Source organism: Formica exsecta, unplaced genomic scaffold (assembly GCF_003651465.1).
Source record: "Formica exsecta isolate Colony F162 unplaced genomic scaffold, ASM365146v1 scaffold298, whole genome shotgun sequence".
Classification (NCBI taxonomy): Eukaryota; Metazoa; Arthropoda; class Insecta; order Hymenoptera; family Formicidae; genus Formica; species Formica exsecta.
In genome coordinates this window covers 176486-200795 of record NW_021850237.1, presented here as the reverse complement: position 1 = coordinate 200795, position 24310 = coordinate 176486, and the positions used below count along the sequence as shown (strand labels likewise).

Genomic DNA, 24310 nt, shown 5'->3' with positions numbered 1-24310 from the left:
TTTCGACGTAATAATAAATAAAGCAGAGACGCCAGCGAGCAGGCGGGAAGATGCTCGCTGTCCTTGTCTATCGAAGCATCAATGGTCGGTGTAAGTATTAAAAAAACGCAATCGCATTTCCTTAATATAATTAACGATTGTCGAGCCATGTGAATTAATATCCGCGATTATCGCGTGTATATAATTATTAACGTGATTTCTTTTTTTTACATAGTATCACGCGGTATCAAAGTGAAATTGTCGATGTTCGAGCATAGACAAAGATGCGAATATGTAACAGATCGAGCCTGCAAATCGCGAGACGTTGCCTAGCAACGCGATAAATAACGTAGTTTAATACTTGTCGACCGAGTTCGAAGATCTTCCACTTTAAAATTCTGTATACTTCGTGTAATCAATCCGATCGAGAACAATCGCGTCATTCTTTAATACTTTTCGCGATGTTCTCTCGTTGTAATAATAAGTAAAGCAGAAGGGAGCGAGGAGGCAGCAAAATACTCGGTATCCTTGTCTATCGAAGCGTCAACGGTCGGTGCAAGTATTAAAAATTCGCAATCGCATTTATTTAATATAATTAAGGATCATGAAGGCATGTGAGCAATTAATATCTGCGATTATCGCGTGTATTTAACTATTAACAGGATTATTTTTTACCTAATATCCATAGACGTATAATATATAGACTGCGCGTCTCTACATGTCCCGTAGTCGAAACGCGTCAACAAATAAAAAGAGATAGTACGATCATCAACCTGTCTTTGTCTAAAGATGCGTGGTAGGGTAAAGAGCTTTCGTTGGTAAACAGATAAGTAGAGGGGATGAAAAGACGTAGATAGAATGGTACAAAGCATGCTATCTCTGTCTAATATTTGACGACCCCCACTCTTTGATACTCGGTCTATAACATCACGCAATGTCAGAGTGAAATCGTCGACGTTCGAGCATAGACAAAGATGCCAATATGTAACGGATCGAGCCCGCGAGTCGCGAGACGTTGCCTAGCAACGCGATAAACAGCGTAACTTGATACTTGTCGACTGCGCGATTGAAGATCCATCCACTTTAAAACTCTGTGTGCTTCGTATAATTTGTCCAATCGAAATCAATCGCGCGGACAGGTTAGTACTTTTCGCATTGTTCTTCCGTCGTAATAAAATGTAAAAGCCATATATTCGTCGTCAAAATATATGAGATTAACATCGGAGTGCCGCGTAAAATGTCACGCAATCATTATATTCTACTTATTAGTGCGCGCCTAATTGTAATTAACGCGAGTGAGTGCTAAGAAGGAGCTACAACAGAATAAGAGAGGAGAATGAAGCTTGGAGAGGCATCGAGCAACGGCGGAGGAACGATAAAGTGAGTAATTTACATGTACCGTCATATCACATTCCTCGAAATGTGATTGTGATAATATTAGAAGATATCGAACGCGATTATAATTGGCGATTAATGACATGTCGAAGCAGCGTTTATTCAAGTATGTAAATATTTTTTATATATATATTTTTTATTACACATCTCCTTACGAAAAATAAATGATCGAAGAATAAATTTTATTAGATGAAACTATAGAAATAATTATTTTAAATAGTCTGCGTGTGAAATATCATATATGTATATCCGTCATTGACAATAATAACTTAAATAATAATTTAAATACGCAAAAAGTTTCTTGATTTATTATGTAATGTAAAAGTTTCTTGATTTATTATGTAACGTAAAAGATTATTTTTCTTACGCAGTTAAAACGATATCTTCAAAAATTCGATTTAAATAGACTTAGATGATTGCATAATATGCATAATACGCAATATATTATATTATCTTGCGCAAAAAGAGGAGACTTGTAGTAACAATTTATTTTATTCGAAAAAATGGAAGAGAATTTTGAAGAGAGTTTAAATCAATTAAAATCATAAAAAACCAATTTTTGCCAATTTAAAAAAATTTTTCTTTCTATCGAAAGCCGTTCAACACTGTTTTTTCCTTCTTTTTCTGCCGATATATCGCGAAAGCAAGCGTACATATAAAATGTACGCACATGGTGCTGCGTAAACGCGCGTCGGCATCTCATTATCAGCTTATTGGCAATCGCGCTTGCACGCTCGCAACGATACCATTCGCCTTTTGCGAGAAGGTAAGCATCGGCGAACGCGCAGAGGGAAACGGAAGGAAGAATGGACGAAGGGACAGAGAGAGAGAGAGAGAGAGAGAGAGAGAGCCGTGCGACTCGATCCGTTCCATATTCGCGTCTTTTTGTCTATGCCACAAAATCGACAATTTCACTTTGATCCCGCGCGACACTACGTGAATCAAGTGTATAGTTAAATACACGCGATAATCGCGGATATTATTTATTCACATGACTTAATAATCTTTAATTATATTAAAGAAATACGATTGCGTTTTTTTAATACTCGACCGTTGACGTTTCCATAGACAAGGATTCCGAGTATCTTGCTGCTTTCTCGCTCCCGTCTGCTTTATTATTATTACGACGAAAAAACAACGCGAAAAGTATTAAAGAACGACACGATTGATCTCGATCGGATTGATTACACAAAGTACACAGAGTTTTAAAGTGGATGGATCTTCGAACGCGGTCGGCAAGTATTAAATTACGAGAGAGAGAGAGAGAGAGAGAGAGAGAGAGAGAGAGAGGCAGAAAGAGAAAGCGGTCGGTTTGTGAGGTAGATCAAAGAACGCCGGCAATAATTATAGAAATATGCGCGTTGATGCGTACCGCCTCTTGTCGGACGAAGGACTCCTTGCACCGCGGTTGTTGCATTGCCACCGGATGTTATCGCTTCCTCCTGCTTCCTCTTCGCCTCCCGCTGTTCCTAATACAGTTATTTATTCGCCACCCGGTATCATCTCGTAATCTATAAACACGCTGTACCTCCACCGCTTTCTCTCTACGGCTACCTCCTCTATCTTCTCTGTCGCCTACTTCTTCTTATCGCGCTTCGACCAGTGTACATACTATGTATGTATGGTATAACTAGGGAGGAGGAAAATGGAGGTGATTAAGGGAGGATTTCAACAAAATAAGCAACATTTATAACTACATTTATAGCATTCATTAGTTTGAAGTAGAGATAAATCTATCTTTTTACTCACAATAAACTTGCATATTTGAGAATATATCCGTACGTATGTGTGTGTACCAGTACAAGAAACATTGTAACATTCAGGCGACAGACGGTTGATATACGAACATACCGATAATTATCTTAAGGGAAAGGCTATTATCTCGATCCGATACAGCACCCGCGCCAAACTCGCCGCTCGATAATTCAGCTGATTGGCTCCTTTTTTTATTATACAAGGTCTCTGGATTAAGATTCTTGAAATTATCGCGTCTCTTTATGCGGCCCCGAATGCCGATCGAATGCGCGCCGATTCCGCAATAAATTAACATTATTAGCGGCGAGATATAATCGATTTCCCATTTTTATCGTAGAAAACGCGGACGAGCAGAAGAGCTCCCGGTAAAAATTATTATAGATTTATTAAATCGCGTTCTCTCGATTGTGGGATAAGGAAGTATTCTAAAAAAAAAAAATTGTGCTTTGGTGGAACACTTTTCTAATAAACGCCGTTATTTGCGAATTACGAACGCTTGGTTAATTCGCGCTGTGCGCCATTCTGTCAATTATTTATTGGAATATTCAACGAGGAACAGTCATCGTAGCGTTATCGTTCTCTTGCAATAAAACCAGAGATCCGTAAAACATTTCCTCCATATCCTCGGAGAAGTTTTTCTACTTTTTAATTTTTTAATAAATTTTTTAATCATAATTTCCGAAAATTAATTTCTCGGTTTAAAGTAAAGACTTTTTTTCACTAGCATTATAACGTGAATAAAAAGTGTAAATTAGCCAACGCTTGGATGATAAATGTAAGCATTCAGTTTATGAGTTAACATAGTTGCTATACCGGAAACCGCGCTCGATGCTACAGGCTATTGTCAAAAAGCCATCCGTGCGGCAAACCAACCGAAAGATTAGACTGGTGCGGACAATGTGGAATTTCTCGTGATGTTTACCGTATTGTGTCCGTCGGATTGCGAAGAATATTTCGCCCGGAAGCGACAAGAACGCGAGACTTCGCACTCGCACAATCGCGTTTCGGCTCTATCGGATATCGTGAGAGATCGTGGGCGGAGATTATTGTGATCGTTCGGCGAGATCGCTCGGACAGTAACAACGTTACGGAATCAGGAAATGTATCCCTAAAGCGACAATGTAATGAGGAACTATGCGAAAACAAGAAGTCGGCAATAAGGCATGAAATATGCTCTGGATGTTGCCGGTGAAGATGACGGAACGGCTGGTTTGACGCGGTATCTATCCTTTATATTCCTATTTTGTATAAATATATCCCCTTTTCTCTATTTGATACTATCGCGAGAGATGAGATTTATGAGCGGTACCGGAGATCGATTTTTAGAAATCGAATAGGCAATTTATAAATGGATATTTAAATAAATTGTCCGAAATATACAAAACAGCTGATGCCCAAGCGTGATTTCCTTAACGATGTCTAAAAATTATGATAGGTAAAGATTCCCGGAGGCAGCAAGAGTCGAGTTGTTACACAGAAGTGCCGATCTACACGAAAGTTAATGGATTTTTAATCTCAGGCTCTCAATTCTCTGTCAAGGGAAAATATTATTTTCAGAAAGAGCAATATTTCTGTTTCAAATATATATTATGGAAAAATATCATTTTTGATTGAAACCATTTATCTAGAAAGATTTCTGTCTAAGATTTCTCTCCGAAATAAATATACTGCTTGGAATTGAAAGAAACGCGATTTTTCTTTAATATCTCTTTATTTATCTAAACTCTTTACCTTAACTCTTGCTGCGATTTTTAAAGAGACACCATTTTTTTACGGCTGACATTTTACCGATTGTTGAATGATCCTCTTATTAATGTCTTTTAATAAATTCGATTTAATAAAGCTGCTAACGGAAGGCAGTATCTCGATTAAAGATATCATATATATATAGCGGGATATATCGTGTTACATTATCAGAAAGCTACCCCGAAGGTAACGAACTGACGAGCTTATCACTTGCATTTGCATTTCGCGTTAATTCCCCTACGCGTCACGTAATTGCCTCTCTGTCAATTCGATTAAAGTTGTCGCATCGTCAGAAAGATCTTTAATCTTTGTCGTCCACAATTTTATCGTCTCAGTTTCTTGGCAGGACATACCCTTTAATCCGCCCGGAATTTTACTCGGCAAAGAAATGACCGTGAGTCAGAAATACATACACCTTCTTGCGTCGCTCTCTCTCTCTCTCTTTCGCGAGAAAATGCGAGCATCGTCCGTATCTCCCCGGTTTATTACAGGATACATCCGTTTCTGCTCTCGGACGATGGTAGTAGCGTGTAATCATGCGCGTAATTCGAATGCAGGGAGAGGGAAATTGCCGATTAGCCGGGCGCGTTTCTTAATCGCGCCGGGCATTATGCTTCGAGGGCAATCGACAGTCGTCGCAGAGTCGTTCTTACTACTTACTGCCCAGAGGTAAATGAGAAAAATCAGGTCAGCTAATCTATTCGTGTGTATAATGAAACGCGATAAAAATTGCTTTCGATTGAGTGAAAGCGACCGCTTTTGGATGTGATAAATATAAATTTTTTAATATATGTATTTTATTTGCGTAATTTCATATACAGTGACATTGAACAATTCAATCGATTAAAATCAATATACATATTATTTTTAATGATTGCTGCAAGTGAAAATAATTAAATCTATATTTTTATTTCTCGAATTATGTAAAATAAGTTCATTATATTACTCTATATTAATTTATTAATATTACCGATTTATTTTTAGTCTTCTTCGGTCTTCTTTGACATTTTTTTTAAAATTATATTTATCTTAAATAAAATGTTATTAGAACTTTCAAAAATTTAATTGATGACTAAATAGTAAATACATAAAGAAATTAATATTGTTGCGGAATTTTTTTTTTTATTTTACCTAATAAAATATAGTGATTATTTACGGATGTATCTGTTTTATTTGCATTGGTCTACCTTAAGCAAGATATCACTTGTTCCGGAAAGGTATGTTCTAGCGTGTCGTTTCAATCTTGCGTCCGTTATTCTGCACAATGTGCGTGATGCATCGTAATCATGAATTACGGGCGCGCGTGTGTCATGATTTAAACTTTCGCTTGAGAAACGTCGCGGATCTCTTCACGAAGACTAGCCCTTCCGACTTCTCGTAGGTGGTGCGAATCGCGCTCCGGAAAAACGTAACATATCTCGTGTCTCGTCGCGGGACGAAAACACATGCGTTTCTACCACTCGCGAAATAATACGCTAAAACATATAATGGGTGGCGTCTTAAATAATGCAGTCTGCCAGCTCGGTGAGCGACAGTCGTGCGTCTTCTCTCACGGCGGAGGCATCGTTTCGCGGGCACGACAGTCACGCATGTTGCGTTGATACGTGCGGGGATTACGTTTCGTAAACTGCGTTAAATCACCGTAGCTGTGCAATGCGCGTTGAAATTCTAGGGTCGGATATTAAATATTTCAACATCACTTTTTCGTCTCATAGTTCAAATGATATATATATATATATATATATAAATTATAATATTACGTTATTACACAATTATAATATTACACCAATTTTTCTATAAATTTTTTTTGTAACTGCCGTTAATAATTAAGATTTTTTTATCATCAAGACTTAAATGTCTATCGAATGAATCATTTAAATCAGAAATATAGATATTTTTTTCATGCAAAATAATTTATTCAAATAAAGCACGCTAGTGCTGTGTAAAAATATCGTTTGATTAATAGCTGTTTATTACTTAAAGTTACTAGGAATTACGAGTTTAATGATTTTTTGTAATATTGAGCGCTCGTAAATTTCGACGGTCGATTCGCATAAATCGAACATGCGATCCGATTTATAAGCAAGAAAAGAGGATTTTCCAACAGGATGCCAAGCACTAGTAATTCATATTCAGCGACACATTGCGAATTCTAAACCTATTATTACCTCCTGTTGCAATATCGTACAGGTGTGGAGAATGTTTCGACCGGAAAGAAAAGTCTCGCGTATACGTCACGACTATTTATAAAAACTAATGGCGGTTAAACACTATAACTCGTAAACTCATTATATCTAATAGCCGCCGGCACATTTACGTCGAACGAGTTCGTTACCCCTCTTCAGGTCTACGCGGTTTGCAAATTACATGCGAACCAGAATTATCTTGCCGGGATGCGTATAAAAACGTGCTAAAATTACATAGAGACTCAATTCTAATCGATTAGAAAATTTTGGGTAGACCGGATATATAGTTACGGTGTTACTAAAAAAACCTATATTTTCATATGATTGTTACGATTTAAAGCGATATATTTAACGATTTAACAAGAGAGTATAATACTGTTATCGTCGAATTATTTTACGGGGATGAGAGTGAATTATGTTTATTTTGTCGTTTGCATTTCCTTAAGCAGAGAAATACTAATGTATAGATGAAATTACCGTGAACATCTTTCATCTTGTCCGATTGTTACGTCAGCCGTATTATTCGTATCAACCGTTGAAACATCGTCCGAGTTCATAGGGCAACGGCGTTGCGCGGCCGGGAAGGAAGAAGGAAATTCTAATAACATTCGGAGAAGGAAGATAAGAGTTTAATTATTCACGCAAAGCGGAGTTCCGGGCCGCGCGGAGGATCTATTGGTCCCGGCGTTCGCGCGTATATGTGTGTAGACGCACTCGTGTTTACGCAGTGTTTGTGTGTATTACGTAGGTAGGTGTATACCTTATATCTACCCATCGTGAGCGCGATAAATCTCGCGGAGTCAGGTGGACGATGGTCATCAGCTAGTCGCCGCGTGTAAGAGGCCCTAGCCGAGAGGAGGCCGGTGCCTGGGTTTAAACCGTGTGTTCTCATGATGCCGGACGGTCTAGCGACGACCCACGACCCTGCTGGCCACAACTTACTGCACGGTACACCCGCAATATGCGCTTTCTGCTACGATCCCTTCCACGGCATTCCGCCGGTGCCTGGGTTTAAACCGTGTGTTCTCATGATGCCGGACGGTCTAGCGACGACCCACGACCCTGCTGGCCACAACTTACTGCACGGTACACCCGCAATATGCGCTTTCTGCTACGATCCCTTCCACGGTATTCCTGACTCAACGGGCCGGAAATACGCGATTTCACGCTGTGAATTTCGACGCGGAAAGACGCAGAAATATATAGGAAGTACCGTATCGATCGTGACATTGCCTGTGCCAATACGTCGAACGTGATTGTGCTCGACACCTCTATGATTACGAAGTTAGAATTACCTTTGACGCAAGCAATGTAATATGACAACTTGACGTGCGTGTATATTGTAACTTTTAAATATATTCACTCGTATTCAGAAGTAGCGTCATACACACACGAGAAAAAGAGAGAGGAGGACAAAAAAAAATTCTTGAAGGCTAATAAATAGATTCTGTCAAAATCAGCTGTTCCCGAAATGCACCCGCGAAGCGCTCTCTTCCTCTCGCTATACTACAGATTTAGCCGGGATACAAAACACGCCGAGGGCGAAATGTCGAAATGATTCAAGATTCAACCGCGTTCAAACGACGCGAACTCTACAAATTATAGGAGCAACGAGGAGGAGAATAGGGGGGGGGAGAGGGGTGGCGGGAGGGTGGAAATCGCACACCGTAAGAATCCACGGGACTTCTCCTTATAGCTAGAACGGTACGAGTAAGGGAGGTCTTGGCTCTCATTAATCTGAGGATCTAGTCTCGTCAAAGGAGACACTACAAGATACGCGAGGACAAAGGGCTTCCCTCAGCGCGGTATCGCGGCGCAATCTCGTCACATCGTACGATCGCGAGGCGGCGATCGCGGAACATCGAGGAGCGGGCGGGAACCCGCAGCGCGAGATAGGATCTCGACGAGCGACCACACAATGCCAAACATATTAATTAATGTGCTTCGCCTCGGGAGCCGCGCGCAATGACGTGTAACTGTAGGTGGTACGTTTTCAAAACTAAGTGTATTGTCTTTACGATATAGTACACAGTACTTTATATATAGTGTAATCACGATAATGAAAGAGATATTTAATATAATAAAATAATTATTATATGCTTAATTATATATTTATTTTTATATTTTTATTATTTACTACATCAATGAATATCTCGGTTTTTATATATATATATAACTTAAATTAAATTTGCAATCTATTAAATATATATGTTCGTCAAAATATAAACTTAAGGCATTTAAATGATTCTCACACTCATTCCATACATCGCGAAGCTGATGTTCGAACATAATAGCGTGCGTGAATATTATTTGATCGTTTCGTCGGAAAGTAAATTGCGATTTTGTCAAATGGACTAGAATGTGAACGCTCGCGCGCATCCTCATTACGGTTTTTGCTGTAAAAGTTTCTGCGAACCATTACTTCGTTTTACATGGTCGAGAGAAAAAGAAAAGAATTTACACAACCATGCAGTGCTCGTCTCGCAAAATACTCCTCTCTGCTCTGGCGAGCACTTGTCGTAAACGCGGGACAAAAATATTGATAAACTGGACGCAAGCTCGCTCGCTACACTTTGTACGCTCTTGCAACTTCGAAGTCGCCTTCGAAGTAGTTTACGAGCATTCGGTCGATTCGTTTGAGATAACAGCGCGGAACTCCATCGGACGATAATTTGTTGCTTAATTAAATCGGATCGGATACGATTAAGGGAGAGAGAGGGAGAGAGAGAGAGAGAGAGAGAGAAATCTTGGTATTTATTATATTTAATTCGCACTGTCCGGCGAAGCGCGCGTAATCCGTCGCTAAATAAGAACAGATGAAATGCTAGAGTCGTTTTATGAGCGCACTTAGGCGGCATGCGGAGGCGATCTTGATATCTCCTTCCCTCTCTTTATCCCCGTCTCTTCCTCTTTTTGCATCCTAGCCTTTCTGACTCCCTTGCGAAATCATTTTCCTAGATCTTTTAACAAAGATGACAGTGCTTTTTGTCACGAAACAAGAATTCGCGAACATTAAATTAAAGAGTCTTCTCTCACTTGTCTCTCTCTTGTCTCTCTCTTATGCGATATAATGCACCGACACGAAGGATCGTTTTCTTACGTATAATATCCTGTCATTAGTCGTCAATACCAAGAAGAAACAAAGCGCGCGCGCGCAGTTGGCTTTATCACAGACGGCGTTATCTATAGCCGTTTCTCTCTCGTTCTCTTTGCTCCTCTATCTCGTTCGTCCCTCTCTCCTTCGTTTTTCTCCATATTTCGTCGCGTGATAGCGCGACCATACATATAAACACACACATATACCAGACGCATTTTATGGCGCTTTAACGCCCCAATGCCGCCGTTCTTCGTCGCGGAAATCTAGAAGCACGGATTCACGGTTGTATGCACCGTGACGACGTTTTACAGAGGAGATGATTCCGTGCCTCGGCGCCTTTCTAGACGCGATCCACGATGCACGGTGGTCGTAGCAAAATATGTTAACAAATGTAGTACTGTTATTCACTTAGCCTTTGGACTTTAATCCGACACACTTTTTCAAATTCCAATATTGGATACTTCGAATTAGTCTTGGATAAATCTATCGGATACGCTAAAGAATTTCGCTCGCGAATTGCTCATCGTTCCGTAATTGCAGCTGTAATCGGTTTGGTCGATAAATTCCAAATGGCTGAATTTGCCATTATGCCTCGACGATCATAAACTCTTCCTCACGCGATATATCCTTCGGATATCGCATTAACAATGCAATATAAAATTTGTTATAAAATTTCAATGACACTTTATTAAATAAAACCGTTGCACATAATTAATTCGCCTGATTGTATTTGCTCGATCCGGTCGATTTTTTTTTTTTTTTTTTTTTTTGCCTCTCGGCCAAATAGAGAAACTAATTATCGTGACCTGATAATACGCTGCCGATAATAGACATTGTCGTGTTCGTGCGTTATTGTTCTCCGGATCTATTATAGCGGCGTGATAAAAATGCATCGTCGTAAGCGAGCCTCGCCTCTCGCTCATTCAAATCGGCGTGCGTCGCGCGTGTTTCCATTCCGCACGTGTGCACGAAAGAGACGCATGTGGGTGTCGCGTGATTTAAGTGTCTCGGCGAGATGGCCGATTTTCTCGATCCCAGATTACCGCTCGTGAATCGCCCCCGTCATTGGGCAATATATATATTCCGTGCATTATTAACTGACCAATTACTCCGCTTAATAGCGGAGACATATAATTGCCATCGAATGTGTTTACCAAATTGGCGATTTACATCGATTCCGCGATGCAAGAAAAATCCGCTCGCAGGCCGCACTCTGGCGCGATTAAAATCTACGGAATCTCGTCAGGATATCTTGCGGAGAAATCACGTGAAAGAGAGAACGCGATCTTAGTATTTTAATTCGCGGGACATACCAGGAAAATATTTTTAAGATATACTTTTATTAACCATTATATATTTTATACGAGATATATACATTTACTCAAATATTATTTATATATATTTTTATTATCAGCATGAAAAAAATATTCTTAAAATATATCGTTCAAAAAAATTTCCATTATAATTTTTAAATCTCTTACTGAATACTTACTGATCTCTCACTGAATAGTTTACGAGAGTACACACACATAAACACGTAAACTGATAATACAGAAAGTCGAGTTTGGAACATTTAGGATGATTAATATATATCCCGCGGAACTCCATCGCTGTGCGAGATTCTGGGTCAGAAGTTCACGAAGTGCCTAGACCCGGGTAATTCTATTCGCCGCGGAATCTCGGCGAGCGCGCCGGATATTTTTGTCGGAGGAGTATCGTAGCGCGTGTTCTCGCGGTGCTGAACATAGGGAAAATGGAGAAAGAAGGCTCGTTTAATCGTGGTATCCCGGTGCGGGAGGCAATATGCCTCATGGCTATCCGTTACGCGACGCGCGATGAAACGTTCCGGAATAAATAGAACGTGTACGAACGGCAACGAGAACACCGCCGCCGATAACTAACTACGTGGCTAAGCGTGCGTGAAATTATAAGTTATTGCAAACGCGTTCGTACCTCGTGGAACGCATCGTTTATGTCGCTATTAATTATTAGTTTTATCGGATAATGGCTCGCGGATTATTCGTCGATTCCGCGCGATTAACGAGCGTAAAGCGAAATCGCGGTAACTTGTCGCTCGTCTTTCAAATCCCGCCGTTTGTTTTATCATCGCGATCAAATGCTATTGTTTTCCTCGATTAATGGGAGAGAATCTCGTTTACAAGATCGTTACCTGAGATCCGAAGCGTAGTCGAAGAAAACACCGGATAACGTTTTAACAAATCGTTAGACGCGTGAGTTTCGAGTACGACCATCGTTTTAATCCGATTGAATCTGAGATTAGATCTCGCCTTACACGATCTTCGCGATGAAATATAGCTAAATATCGCTATCGCGCCAACCTCTGGCGCGATATCCGCGTACGATTCGGATCCTCCTCGCGACTCGTGGGCGAGCCGCGTGCGACCGATGAAGGAAGGCAAACATTGAATCGCGTCGCATTACGAACAATGCTGTGCCCACACGATCTGAAATCCTTCTGTCTTTCGTCGACCGTCCTGGGAATTCCCGTGCGCCAACCCACTATATCCTCGTGACACGCATTCCCGACACCATACGCGATCTTTGTAAGCCTCCATAAATACCATCGGGCGCGCGCACTATTGTTGTTGTTCTAAACCGGTGATTTGATGCGATTAAGGTGTTCCGTCATCTCTCGACGGCATTCAACCTCGATTAGGATAACTCCGGGACAAACAAACTGCGTTCTTTAATAAAAATTGTAGAAAATAGAAAGCCGTATTTCAAATTATTGAATATATTTTCAATATTAAAATATATAAAATATTTAATTTATAGCGTCTTTCTCTTCTTAATTATATGTACCGATATTACTTTTTTATCAATATAAAAAACAAGAAATAAAGATCTCTCTTTTAATATGTGATTATTTGGATCATGTGTTATGAGACAGATTGATATGTGAAAAAATGACAAATTGCATATAAATAAAATTATCCTGAATTAAATTTTGCAAATATATTCGGTGGGCTTTCGCCGGCTTCCGATCGCTAATTTATGCTCTGGTTTGACGCCGAGATCGGCTAATTGTTTTTTTCATCGTGCACCTCGAGAAGATCGTACGTCATGTCGCGTGTCGACTCGTTCTTTGCGATCATCCGAAGTAGATCGTTCGGCGTTTCGCGATTGGCTCGTGATCGGCCGATCTATCCGACGTGTAAAAACCATTTGGCCGGACAATTTGCATGTGGCGTTCCGCGACGAGAGGATGAGATCCTTACGCGGGACTTACACACCTGGCATTCCGGTTTCCGTTCGCGCGAGAGAGTGGTCGCCGATCGAAGATGTCGCGCACGACTCGCGTGGGCGGCGAGTCCTTGAAACGAGATTCTTCCTCTCGCGGTGTCATTAAGATACGGTTAATTTACGGCGGTCGTAATACGAATGTAGAACATTGTTGAGATTATCGGCGACTTAATTGTCATTCCTTCGGACGCGGGACGTCTCATTACGCCACGCATCGCAATAAATCAGGACAATTGGGAGCCTTTCTCTTAAGCCTCTTTCCTTGCTGCCTCCGCTGTAATTGCTCGAACGATGTAGATGATATCATTCCGACTTTCGTCTAATCTTTGCAGTAATATTCACGGCATTTGTTGGGATATTTCTGTAAACTTGAAACAGGCAACATCGCGAGCTCCTCGAATAAACGGGAGATGAAATATTTTTCGAAAGCGCGATCGCATGAGAATCGATGATTACTCAAATCTTTCCCTTGCATCACCTTTGGCGTTCAGGATTCTTCGCTCTTTCACCTTTTCTTTCGATCCCGGTCGGCATCCTGCGGAAGACCCACGGCAAATTTTATATGCAATAAAATATACCAGTCGAGTATCGAGTCCAATTAATCACTGTTAATTACGAGCGCGGGGGCAGACTCGGCGAACGAGGAGGATTAATGAGTAATTGATTTCGATCACGCTACTCGCCCATCGGGAAACGAGTCACGGTGCAATCACCAAAGACGGCTAATCATAAATTTTCTTTTCGAGAATCAAAAACGCTGAGTTGTATGCGGGTATAAAACTATGAAAACTATGACAAATCAAATATGTATATAAAATAGATAAATCTTTCTACATTTCTATAAATTGATAAACTTTTTCTCTCTCTCTTAATGAGCATAATTTAAATCCTAAATGTTATATTGAGTACAATTTTAAAATTGTATAGATTATTATGTTTATACCGTCTGCATACAAATTATTAGAAAATTTTTTTACAAAAATTCATGCATATGTATAACTCGCTCTACAAAATTTCTGTGTAAACAATTATTTATGAAAGTTATAAACTTATCACGTTTAAGATTAAATTGTTTAGCTTCGTCGCAGCTTGATTCTACCTTGACAAGCGTATAATTAGCGAACCCTAATTTCTTGATCAAATCGAGCTCTGCCAATATTTCGCCTGATAGGATAATGTCAAGGATTATACGTATCCGTGTGCTTACTGTATACGTCGGTTCCTACTGTTAGATAGACTAATCTGTGGTCAACTAACTCCATAACTCACCGCTACTTCGAGAATCAAAAACGCTGAGTTGTATGCGGGTATAAAACTATGAAAACTATGACAAATCAAATATGTATATAAAATAGATAAATCTTTCTACATTTCTATAAATTGATAAACTTTTTCTCTCTCTCTTAATGAGCATAATTTAAATCCTAAATGTTATATTGAGTACAATTTTAAAATTGTATAGATTATTATATTTATACCGTCTGCATACAAATTATTAGAAAATTTTTTTACAAAAATTCATGCATATGTATAACTCGCTCTACAAAATTTCTGTGTAAACAATTATTTATGAAAGTTATAAACTTATCACGTTTAAGATTAAATTGTTTAGCTTCGTCGCAGCTTGATTCTACCTTGACAAGCGTATAATTAGCGAACCCTAATTTCTTGATCAAATCGAGCTCTGCCAATATTTCGCGTGATAGGATAATGTCAAGAATTATACGTATCCGTGTGCTTACTATATACGTCGGTTCCTACTGTTAGATAGACTAATCTGTGGTCAACTAACTCCATAACTCACCGCTACTACATACTTAATTAACGATCGCTTGACGGCTTACCTGACTCATCAGTATTTAAAATTTGAAAACGAAAATCGAGAGAGTTTCTACATGTATGTTTCTAAATGCGCGTTGCATTGTGTGTCGGAGCTTGCCATAAGCTCGAATGTATAAATTCGTCGTTTTCTACTCCTTTTCTCGTCTCACCATTTGAGCGAGCCTTTCGTTTGTGTTACAAAACAAAATCACGAGAACCAGGTGCAACGGCCTCACAAAATTGCTCCTAATTTCATCTCAGAATAGCGTGGCGAAAATTCGCTGATTAATTCCTTGCTATTACTCGCGATGCTTGATTATGAATGGACTTTTATGAAAAACGATAGAGCATTTCAAGCAAGTTCTTTACAATGGATTTTAAATCGTATACAACGAATATCAATTATTTTTCGGCAATTGTGAAATATTAAAAAGGCTTAAGTTTAAATCTTAGTATATTATAATTTTGATAAATTTAAATTTTAAAAAATATGTGCACGGAATATTTTAGAGGTATTATTTATCAAAAATAATTTGTTTTAAAATTTAGAAACATTTGTATATAAAGTTAAAATTTTCAACTCTTGCAACTGAATCTTTTTAAATAAATATATAACAATAGGATGCAAATTATATTAGCAAACTCGCGCTCTTGTCGTTCTTATAATAATCGCGATTCTTGAGTAATCTCAATCGTAATCACACATACGGGATCCGCAACGAAACGACGGACAGGTCTTTAATTAATTAACGCCGGGCTTCATCGCTGAGATGCTTAGCTTAAACGAGGATGCGTTGATCGACGGTCGATTTCGCCGATCGATAAGAGAGCGTCGCAAACGTCGCGGGAAACGCTGAGTTGTGATTACATTGTTTGAAGCTGAATAGAGCCGTCCGCGCATGGGTACGCAACCTACCATTGTAAGCACTCGGAGAACCTGCTGGTTCCGCAGTCTCTTCCCTGGTCTCTCTTTCTTTCTTTTTCCTTTTTTCCTTCTCCCTCTCTGTATCTATGTTGGTTTATACTTAATATAAATACAAGAACCGTACGCACGACGGTTACCGGTTCTACGTATCGGAAGATGTTCTCTTATTGTTAAACGCAGCTGTGTGTCTCGATTAAAAATTATGTCATTGAGTTACGACAACGACGCGCCAATTATACAAAACGAAGGTTCCACTCTCGCGACGATACATGTGATTATTTTACAGTTAATCGCGCTAAGAGAGGTGGCGGTGCGTAGTCTCGCTTGAAAAAAAAAAAAAAATTAAAAAAATATTTGACCGAGAGCCACACAACTTCTCGTGTCTGTCATAATTACGATGTATCTTAAAATCAATTAAACAACGGTGTGCGAACATCTCTCGGTAAAAAAAATTACCGGTTGTCACCAACGCATCATGTTAACTTCCTCACCGCGTGTATAGTGCACAGCTCGCATGTTCACCTCGTTATAATCAAGAAAGTGCGATCAAGAGGCGATCAGGAAACAGCGTAACGATCGATCGGACGTCTGTCGATTCAAGTGACGTTCTTGACAACTCCCCGAAATTATATAGCGCGTGCGTATGAGCCCCAAGAGGTCTTTGTTTCGCATCGCGATGCTTCTTTAATATCTGCGCGGTTGATCACCCAAGGATTTAAAGACCACGTATTTATTATCGCAACGGAAGTACAATATTTTTTTATATGAAAATAGATAGTGCCTAGAGAGATTAAGCAACCTGCTCATCAAAATTTACTTGAGTTCAAGTTATAGATCTACATCATTCTTATTAATATTAAATAATATAAATTGAATAATAATAAAATCAAATATATAATTTGAATTCTATGAATATATTTTATATTTATAGAATAAGATTTAAATATCTACAAAATTTAAGATAATTCCATTTGATATGAAAATTATTTTTTGCTTTTTCAAAAATAAATTAACAAGGTAGTTTAATCTTTATTTATACGCAGTGAAGCTCTTAACAAAGTATTTGGAGGATATAAAAATATTTCGTACCATATGTTCCCCATAATACGTGTAGATTATCGCAACAGAATTAATCGAAGACACTAAGACGAGCGATCGACGGACGAAGGGGATAATTAAAATTCGCGATGCGATTCCGATGAAAAACAGACCGGTCAGTGCTATCGACGTCGACATCAAGCACGCGGGACCCTGCTAATTAGCGATGCAAATGCGAGTTGCAACGTTGTAAACAGACGATAGGACCGATGCAGCCAGCTTGTGTCTAAGAAGCCACAAAAGAGCCGTATTCGTATAGCGTGTCTATTGAAAATACACGTTGCAGGTGTAACGTCAAAGCTCTTCGATTACTCGCCGTATTTTTGATTCGTCATGTCTTTGTGAGGCTGATATTCAAGCTGCATCTTATCTCAAAATTTATCAAGATAGAATTAATTAGATTTTAAATAAACATTTATTATTCGAAGGTTTTCCTACGACAAGATAAGCCTATTTTTTTTTAATTTAATGGATCTTCCACCGTTTAATGTTTAATAAATTGTACATAATTAATATTTCTATCGCGACGTCTTATCACTCTACATCGTAAATGTAAAGTAACTTTTATAATTCAATAATTTATAAAAACAAAAAATTGTGCTACGACCGCGATCTTTAATGTTACAAATAATTGATTTCAAGAGATTACAATCAGGGAGGAAAAAAGAATACTTTAGATTACGCAAATGTAGCTTGGTGGAGAAGTAATACTACTGCTTTCTAGCCCGCAGCAACGACACCGTTGTGTTCAGATCCGCGTTTCCACTCGAAGTCATTCGGTCATTGGAAACGCTCGCGACACCTTTCTAACGCAAAAAATGCCGCTTTGCAGGCACGATTTTTCCATCACAGATATGACATGATGCACGAGGAACGAATTTCACAATGAATAATTATGGATGTAAAAGCAAAAGTAATAACTTTATTTTCGCATGTTAACGACGACCAGTCAATCCACAATTGTCAAACCGAAATAAGAGCTGTCGCGTTTATTTCCGCGATCATTTCTCTCACGCTCAGATTTTCCGGTCCAATGATCGAAAAGCCAGACAGGTTTGTTCGTCGCACCTACGACTTCCGGCTGGGTTCGCGGGCTCGATAAAAAAACGCTCGATAAAAAAAAAAACGCTCGTATAAATTACGCGAACTTACGCGCCTGATATTTTCCTCCTCGCAACTGCCGAGGACTATTATCGATAAACATGTTATTAGCGCTGCCGTTGATCGGGCCCAGACCAGGACTAAGAGAACCGTGTACCAATCTAGGCCTATAAAACTGGCCTAGTGTCCGGTAATAACGTGCGAACGCGCTATCCATCAGTCGGCACAAAACAGTTAAGCGACTATAGAGAATAGCCGCGGTAATGAACGCCGGTCGAGCAAGGCGAAATGTCGGCGAAAAGAAGTCCGGCAGAACAAGCGCTAAATCTCTCGTCAGGGAGGAACGGGTAGCACCAGCGTAATTCACGGTTACGTCGTTAATCAATCCCATTGTCGCTGCTATCCCTATTACAATAATAGGCTTATTACTTTTGACGCTTTTTTGTTATTTGGGGAGAAGATCTGTTATTTTTGATGAATTCGATAATATAGACACTCAACACGCGAAATTAATTCCTATACGGAATGGATCAGAAACCATAATGTAATCAAAATTGAATTCTTCGTGCAAAAATAAGTCGAGAATATAAAATAAAACTTTTTTATACAAAGCTTTTTGCGAGAAAATTATCTTTAAAAATTGATAACATATTTACGCTTTTTTAAATTCTTATATAATATTTTATACTAGAAAAAATAAAAGCAATCTTGATATCTTAACATTAATTTTTCCTTAATAATTTTTAAATTGCTGTCGAAACGAATTTGACGATATATAAATTTGTTCGTGTTAACGAAGACACAATAATTAATATAAAGTACATTCTTTTGCGTTTACAATATTGAAACTTTTTATCTCACATAATCGGTCAAAAAAAATAATTTAAAAGAATCTTCAAGTGTATCCTTGTGAATTAAAAAAATGAAACGGGTATCGAGGTCGAAATTGATTAGATGTGTGGACGTCTATCACATAAAGGAAGTACCGTCACGCATAATGTAAGACAGCCGATTAGGAGAGTGCTAGTAGATGATGCAGCATACTTGGCCGCTTGTTGAGTACACGAACCGTATTGCGTATCGGTCGTTAATAACGCTTCGATGTAGAATCGGATGCTGTAGAATTGCCACCTGCTGTTTCCGTATCGTTGGCGCAGCCTAATTCGAGTACCCGGTAGTTTACGATTAGTTATCACCGCGCGGATCGCATGAATTAAAATTTCTCTCACATAGTCTAGGTATAATTAACCGCGAAGGTGGCGGGGCAATTAAACTTCTGGAATGTAGACCGAGTTACGTGCGTTTGCACGAACTAGAGCGCGATGATCTTGTCCTCCTCTTCGGCCTTTTCTTCGTTTCGCTATTTTTATATATGCAATGTTTAAATATATATTATGTTATATATATAAATTTAAAAAATTAGGATAAATTTTAAAAAATTCAGGTTAAGAACAAACTCAGCATAAGAATGTAGTTTTATAATATTTCTACAAATTTTATAATATTTATAAATATAAATTTCAATGAAACAAACATGATTTTTTTTCAGGAAAATTTAGTAATAAAAAACTGAATTGTATTTATAAAAATCTTATTGAAAAAGCAAACATTAAAGCAATCTTCATAAATTTGAAATAAATATTGTCAGTTCTTACTCATTTAAAAAAAATAAGAATAACATGACAAAAATACGAAGTGAGGAAATCTATCCGCGATACACAAAAAGCCTATATTATTTCCGTTTTCCGTAATAAAATTGTTTGGATTTTACCTTTATTTTTGCTAATCGAGCGTTTGCTAATCGTGTTCGTAGAACACGGCGTTGCGTGTACACGCTTCTTGCACACCTTGATGTAACTTACTTTGTAAGTTAAGTCGGAGGTATATATCCGCGGGTGTGTAAGCCTCCGGTCAACCTCCTAATCTGGCCCCGGAGAGTCGACACTCTGCCGCCGGTCGGTGGTAACATAAATCTACCTTAATGATACTACGTATATAATGCCGGAGTGACGCTATCTCGGCCAGTGAGAACCCACTGACACCTCAGTATCCGCGCACAGTTTCACGTACGAGCAATCGCGCGCGGTGAGAGAAGATAGTATCGCAATCGTGCGAGGTTTTCTGTCCGGACCTCTTCCTGTCCGTCTCTCACGTCATTTAAGTAGATCCGTGCAACGATGAGCGACCTGAAACGGCCATTCGGGACAATGGTTATGCCTGCCAACGACCGCGAGTAACTTTCGTTTCTTTTACAGAGCGAAATTAAAGGATTACCAGAAATACACTGATATGCATTATTTTATGTATACTGCTGTTTTAATTTCTCGATATCATAATCTATCAATCAATTTTTGTCACGCATTTCATAATTTTAATGTAATCTATAATTATTACACATATACAAAAAGATTTTTATAAACCACGATTGTGTAAAAGTCACTGTTTGATAGCGTACAAAAAAAAAAATTTCCTTTAAAAATATGTGAAAGTAAATTCATATCCTATCATGAGATATCTATCATGAGATATAACATTTCCAAGAAAAGTTCTTCTTTTATATAAATTTAAAAAATTACATTAAAAAAGATAAGTTATAATATTCTGTCAATTAGAGTAACAGGAAATATTATTCAGTGTCTTATTGCTTTCAAATCTTGCCGGAAGCTTACGATCGCCAGACGAGAACAAATCGATACGAGTCGAGATAGTATCTTTAGATTTCTCGATACGCTTTTTTTACATCGAAATTAAAATCCAGATGGACCACCAAGGAGAGAGAGAGTTTCGTTCTTGAACGAAAGAACAGCGAACGGTTCTTCGATTATAAAGAGGATCTTAGGATAAAAAGAGTCACCGTTAGAACCGCATTAATATTGCTTGATAGATCCCCGGTAGTAGCGTCGCGTCGACCTCCGGGAGAGAGTCCTGTCGGAGAATAGAGAGCAGTTAGGATCACGGCATTGTCGCGAGATGTTTAAACGGTATCGGGAATCAGCAAAATCCTCTTCTCTCTTTCGTTTCCTCGCCGGAAACCGGTAAACACACTAATCACTTCTCGATCCTACTTCTTGACCCTATCACAGCAAGAATTGTAGCAGTTGATTTTATTCAAATTATCTTGAACAGTTTGCATCTCTGAAAATCGTGCCAAGAATACACAGAGGATTCGAGCGAAATTATGCTTCTCGAAAAACATTGACAGAAAGAAACACTGGTTCTGCATCATCATCCGACGTCATTCAGAAATAATCAGTTAAATTATTAAAAACGAACGAATAGAAAGAAAATGATTGGATTGATTAAAATAGAAATAATAAAAATTATCGACGAGATATAATAGTATATAATTGGCAGTGTAAAGAGAAGATACAAAATTTGCAAGAAGTTAAAGACTACAAAACAAGGCTTGCGCTGTCGACGTACATTTCGGACCGCCACTGCAATTTATCGTCAATATAAGACAAAATGTATAGATTCATAAATGGACCACCAAGGAGAGAGAGAGTTTCGTTCTTGAACGAAAGAACAGCGAACGGTTCTTCGATTATAAAGAGGATCTTAGGATAAAAAGAGTCACCGTTAGAACCGCATTAATATTGCTTGATAGATCCCCGGTAGTAGCGTCGCGTCGACCTCCGGGAGAGAGTCCTGTCGGAGAATAGAGAGCAGTTAGGATCACGGCATTGTCGCGAGATGTTTAAACGGTATCGGGAATCAGCAAAATCCTCTTCTCTCTTTCGTTTCCTCGCCGGAAACCGGTAAACACACTAATCACTTCTCGATCCTACTTCTTGACCCTATCACAGCAAGAATTGTAGCAGTTGATTTTATTCAAATTATCTTGAACAGTTTGCATCTCTGAAAATCGTGCCAAGAATACACAGAGGATTCGAGCGAAATTATGCTTCTCGAAAAACATTGACAGAAAGAAACACTGGTTCTGCATCATCATCCGACGTCATTCAGAAATAATCAGTTAAATTATTAAAAACGAACGAATAGAAAGAAAATGATTAGATTAATTAAAATAGAAATAATAAAAATTATCGACGAGATATAATAGTATATAATTGGCAGTGTAAAGAGAAGATACAAAATTTGCAAGAAGTTAAAGACTACAAAACAAGGCTTGCGCTGTCGACGTACATTTCGGACCGCCACTGCAATTTATCGTCAATATAAGACAAAATGTATAGATTCATAAAAAAAAAAAAGAGTTATCCCCGCGTCACTGATCGGTAACCACCGCGTCGAACAATCGATCCTTTGCAGTCCCGATCGAAAGATTCTAAGTTTGCTTTCGATCCCGAAATTGAATTTTTCATAAAGTTTAATAACACATGCAGTTCTTGTTTTATACTTAATAAATTTTTTTCAATTTTGTATAAAATTTCGATATCATATCATATATGATATTTTGCAAGGACGATGTATACGCGCGACTGCAAAGGATCGACATTCGGAGTATCTTTTCGCACATAGATCACGGTTGATCGTGATTTCGATCGTCGATCATCTCCTTGTCGCTGCTGCTCGATTGGCTGCGAGTCTGACTTCGATCCCGGCTACGGCTCTGTTGTCTGGACGGCGTTTTGTTGTCAGTGCCCGTCTTGTACGAGTAAGTCATATCCTTCCTAAGGCTCTCCATCGGAGTCTTCCTCAAGGTATCCTCCGTGCGTTTTCTGGACGAGCACTTGTTGCACCTGGTCGCGAGGGATCTCGTTCTAGATGGAGGAGTTTCTCTCTTCCTTCCTCTGCTTCTTCTTCTTCTGCTTCTCCTCCCCCTCCCCCTCCTTCCTCTCCCCCTTCTACCCCTTCCGACTCCCCTTCTTGCGCGACGGCCTCGCCTTCGCCGCGATACTCTTCTACGGCCACGTCCTCGCCTTCTTCGTCTCCTTCCTCTCCTGCCTTGTTCCAAGGGTGCTACGGTGGATGCTTTGTACAACATGTCAGGATCAATATTCAGGCTATAATAACCGCGGTCCCTCTTTAGGATACCATAATCCAAGCCACGTTTCAAAGCAGTGTATATCTGTGAAAAAGCATTTTTTATGTAACTTTATTGCGTCCATTAACTTGCAATTTTTAATGAAACTTTTTCATTTTCAAACAGTATATATATATGTTATAGATTCTTTGTGAATTTTATGAACTATCGGATTTTTATAGCGAGATATATCACAGAATTAAAAAATTTTCCGGCAAAAACGTACTTTTTTAAATTTAGAATATTTAAAAAAGTTGAATTTTGATTAATATTAAAAAATAATATATCAATTAATTGGGTAATTTCATAATAAACAGGAAATTAATATTAATAGGAGAAATTTCATAAAAAAGATAATATATATATAATTTTGTAAAAAAAAGAGAATTGAGTTTATCTGAAATATATATTCGATAAATTAAGATTAGATACCTGTTTCTGTACACTGGAATCCGACAAGTTAGCGTATTGCGACTTGATGTAATTCATGATTTCCTTGGACGTGGAGCCGCGGATATCTCGCAAATTTCGAATGGCGGAGGCCACAAGGGCCGACATCTTCGGCTTCGTCATATTTTAGCCCCTCTTGTCTCTCTTCTCTCTCTCTCTCTTCTCGCTCCTCGAAAAATATTTCAGGATGGTAATGTCTGTGTGTAGTCTCATGAGCAGTCCTCGATTGCCAAGACTTTGAGAGATCAGATACGAAGAGCACGAAGGGATCAGGAGAAAATCGTCGCCGACATCAATTTCGTGAATCTGCGATGATCTTGATTTCGATTAATCTCTCGCGGTGGTTCCTCTTTGCGACTTCCCGAAATGTGCGACGACGCTAAAATAACTTGGAAATAGCACATTCAAAATGGCACGCTTAAACAATCACTAAGAAGATTTAATTAACCGATAAAAATCGGTCGTAACGATGTGCCAAATATGATTTTGTAAAGAGAGGATGGAAT

The 24310-nt window shown here is 38.9% G+C and overlaps 1 protein-coding gene across 1 annotated transcript; it reads right to left on the bottom strand.

The window, feature by feature from the left end:
• Nucleotides 1-22850: 22850 nt before the first annotated feature.
• LOC115237504 (histone H5-like) lies at nt 22851-23929 on the bottom strand. Its single transcript, XM_029810579.1, has 2 exons — nt 23787-23929; nt 22851-23399 (listed from the first exon to the last, which is right to left on the bottom strand). The coding sequence occupies exons 1-2, from the start codon at nt 23925-23927 to the stop codon at nt 22851-22853; spliced, it is 690 nt and encodes a 229-aa protein (XP_029666439.1). The 5' UTR covers nt 23928-23929.
• Nucleotides 23930-24310: the final 381 nt, after the last annotated feature.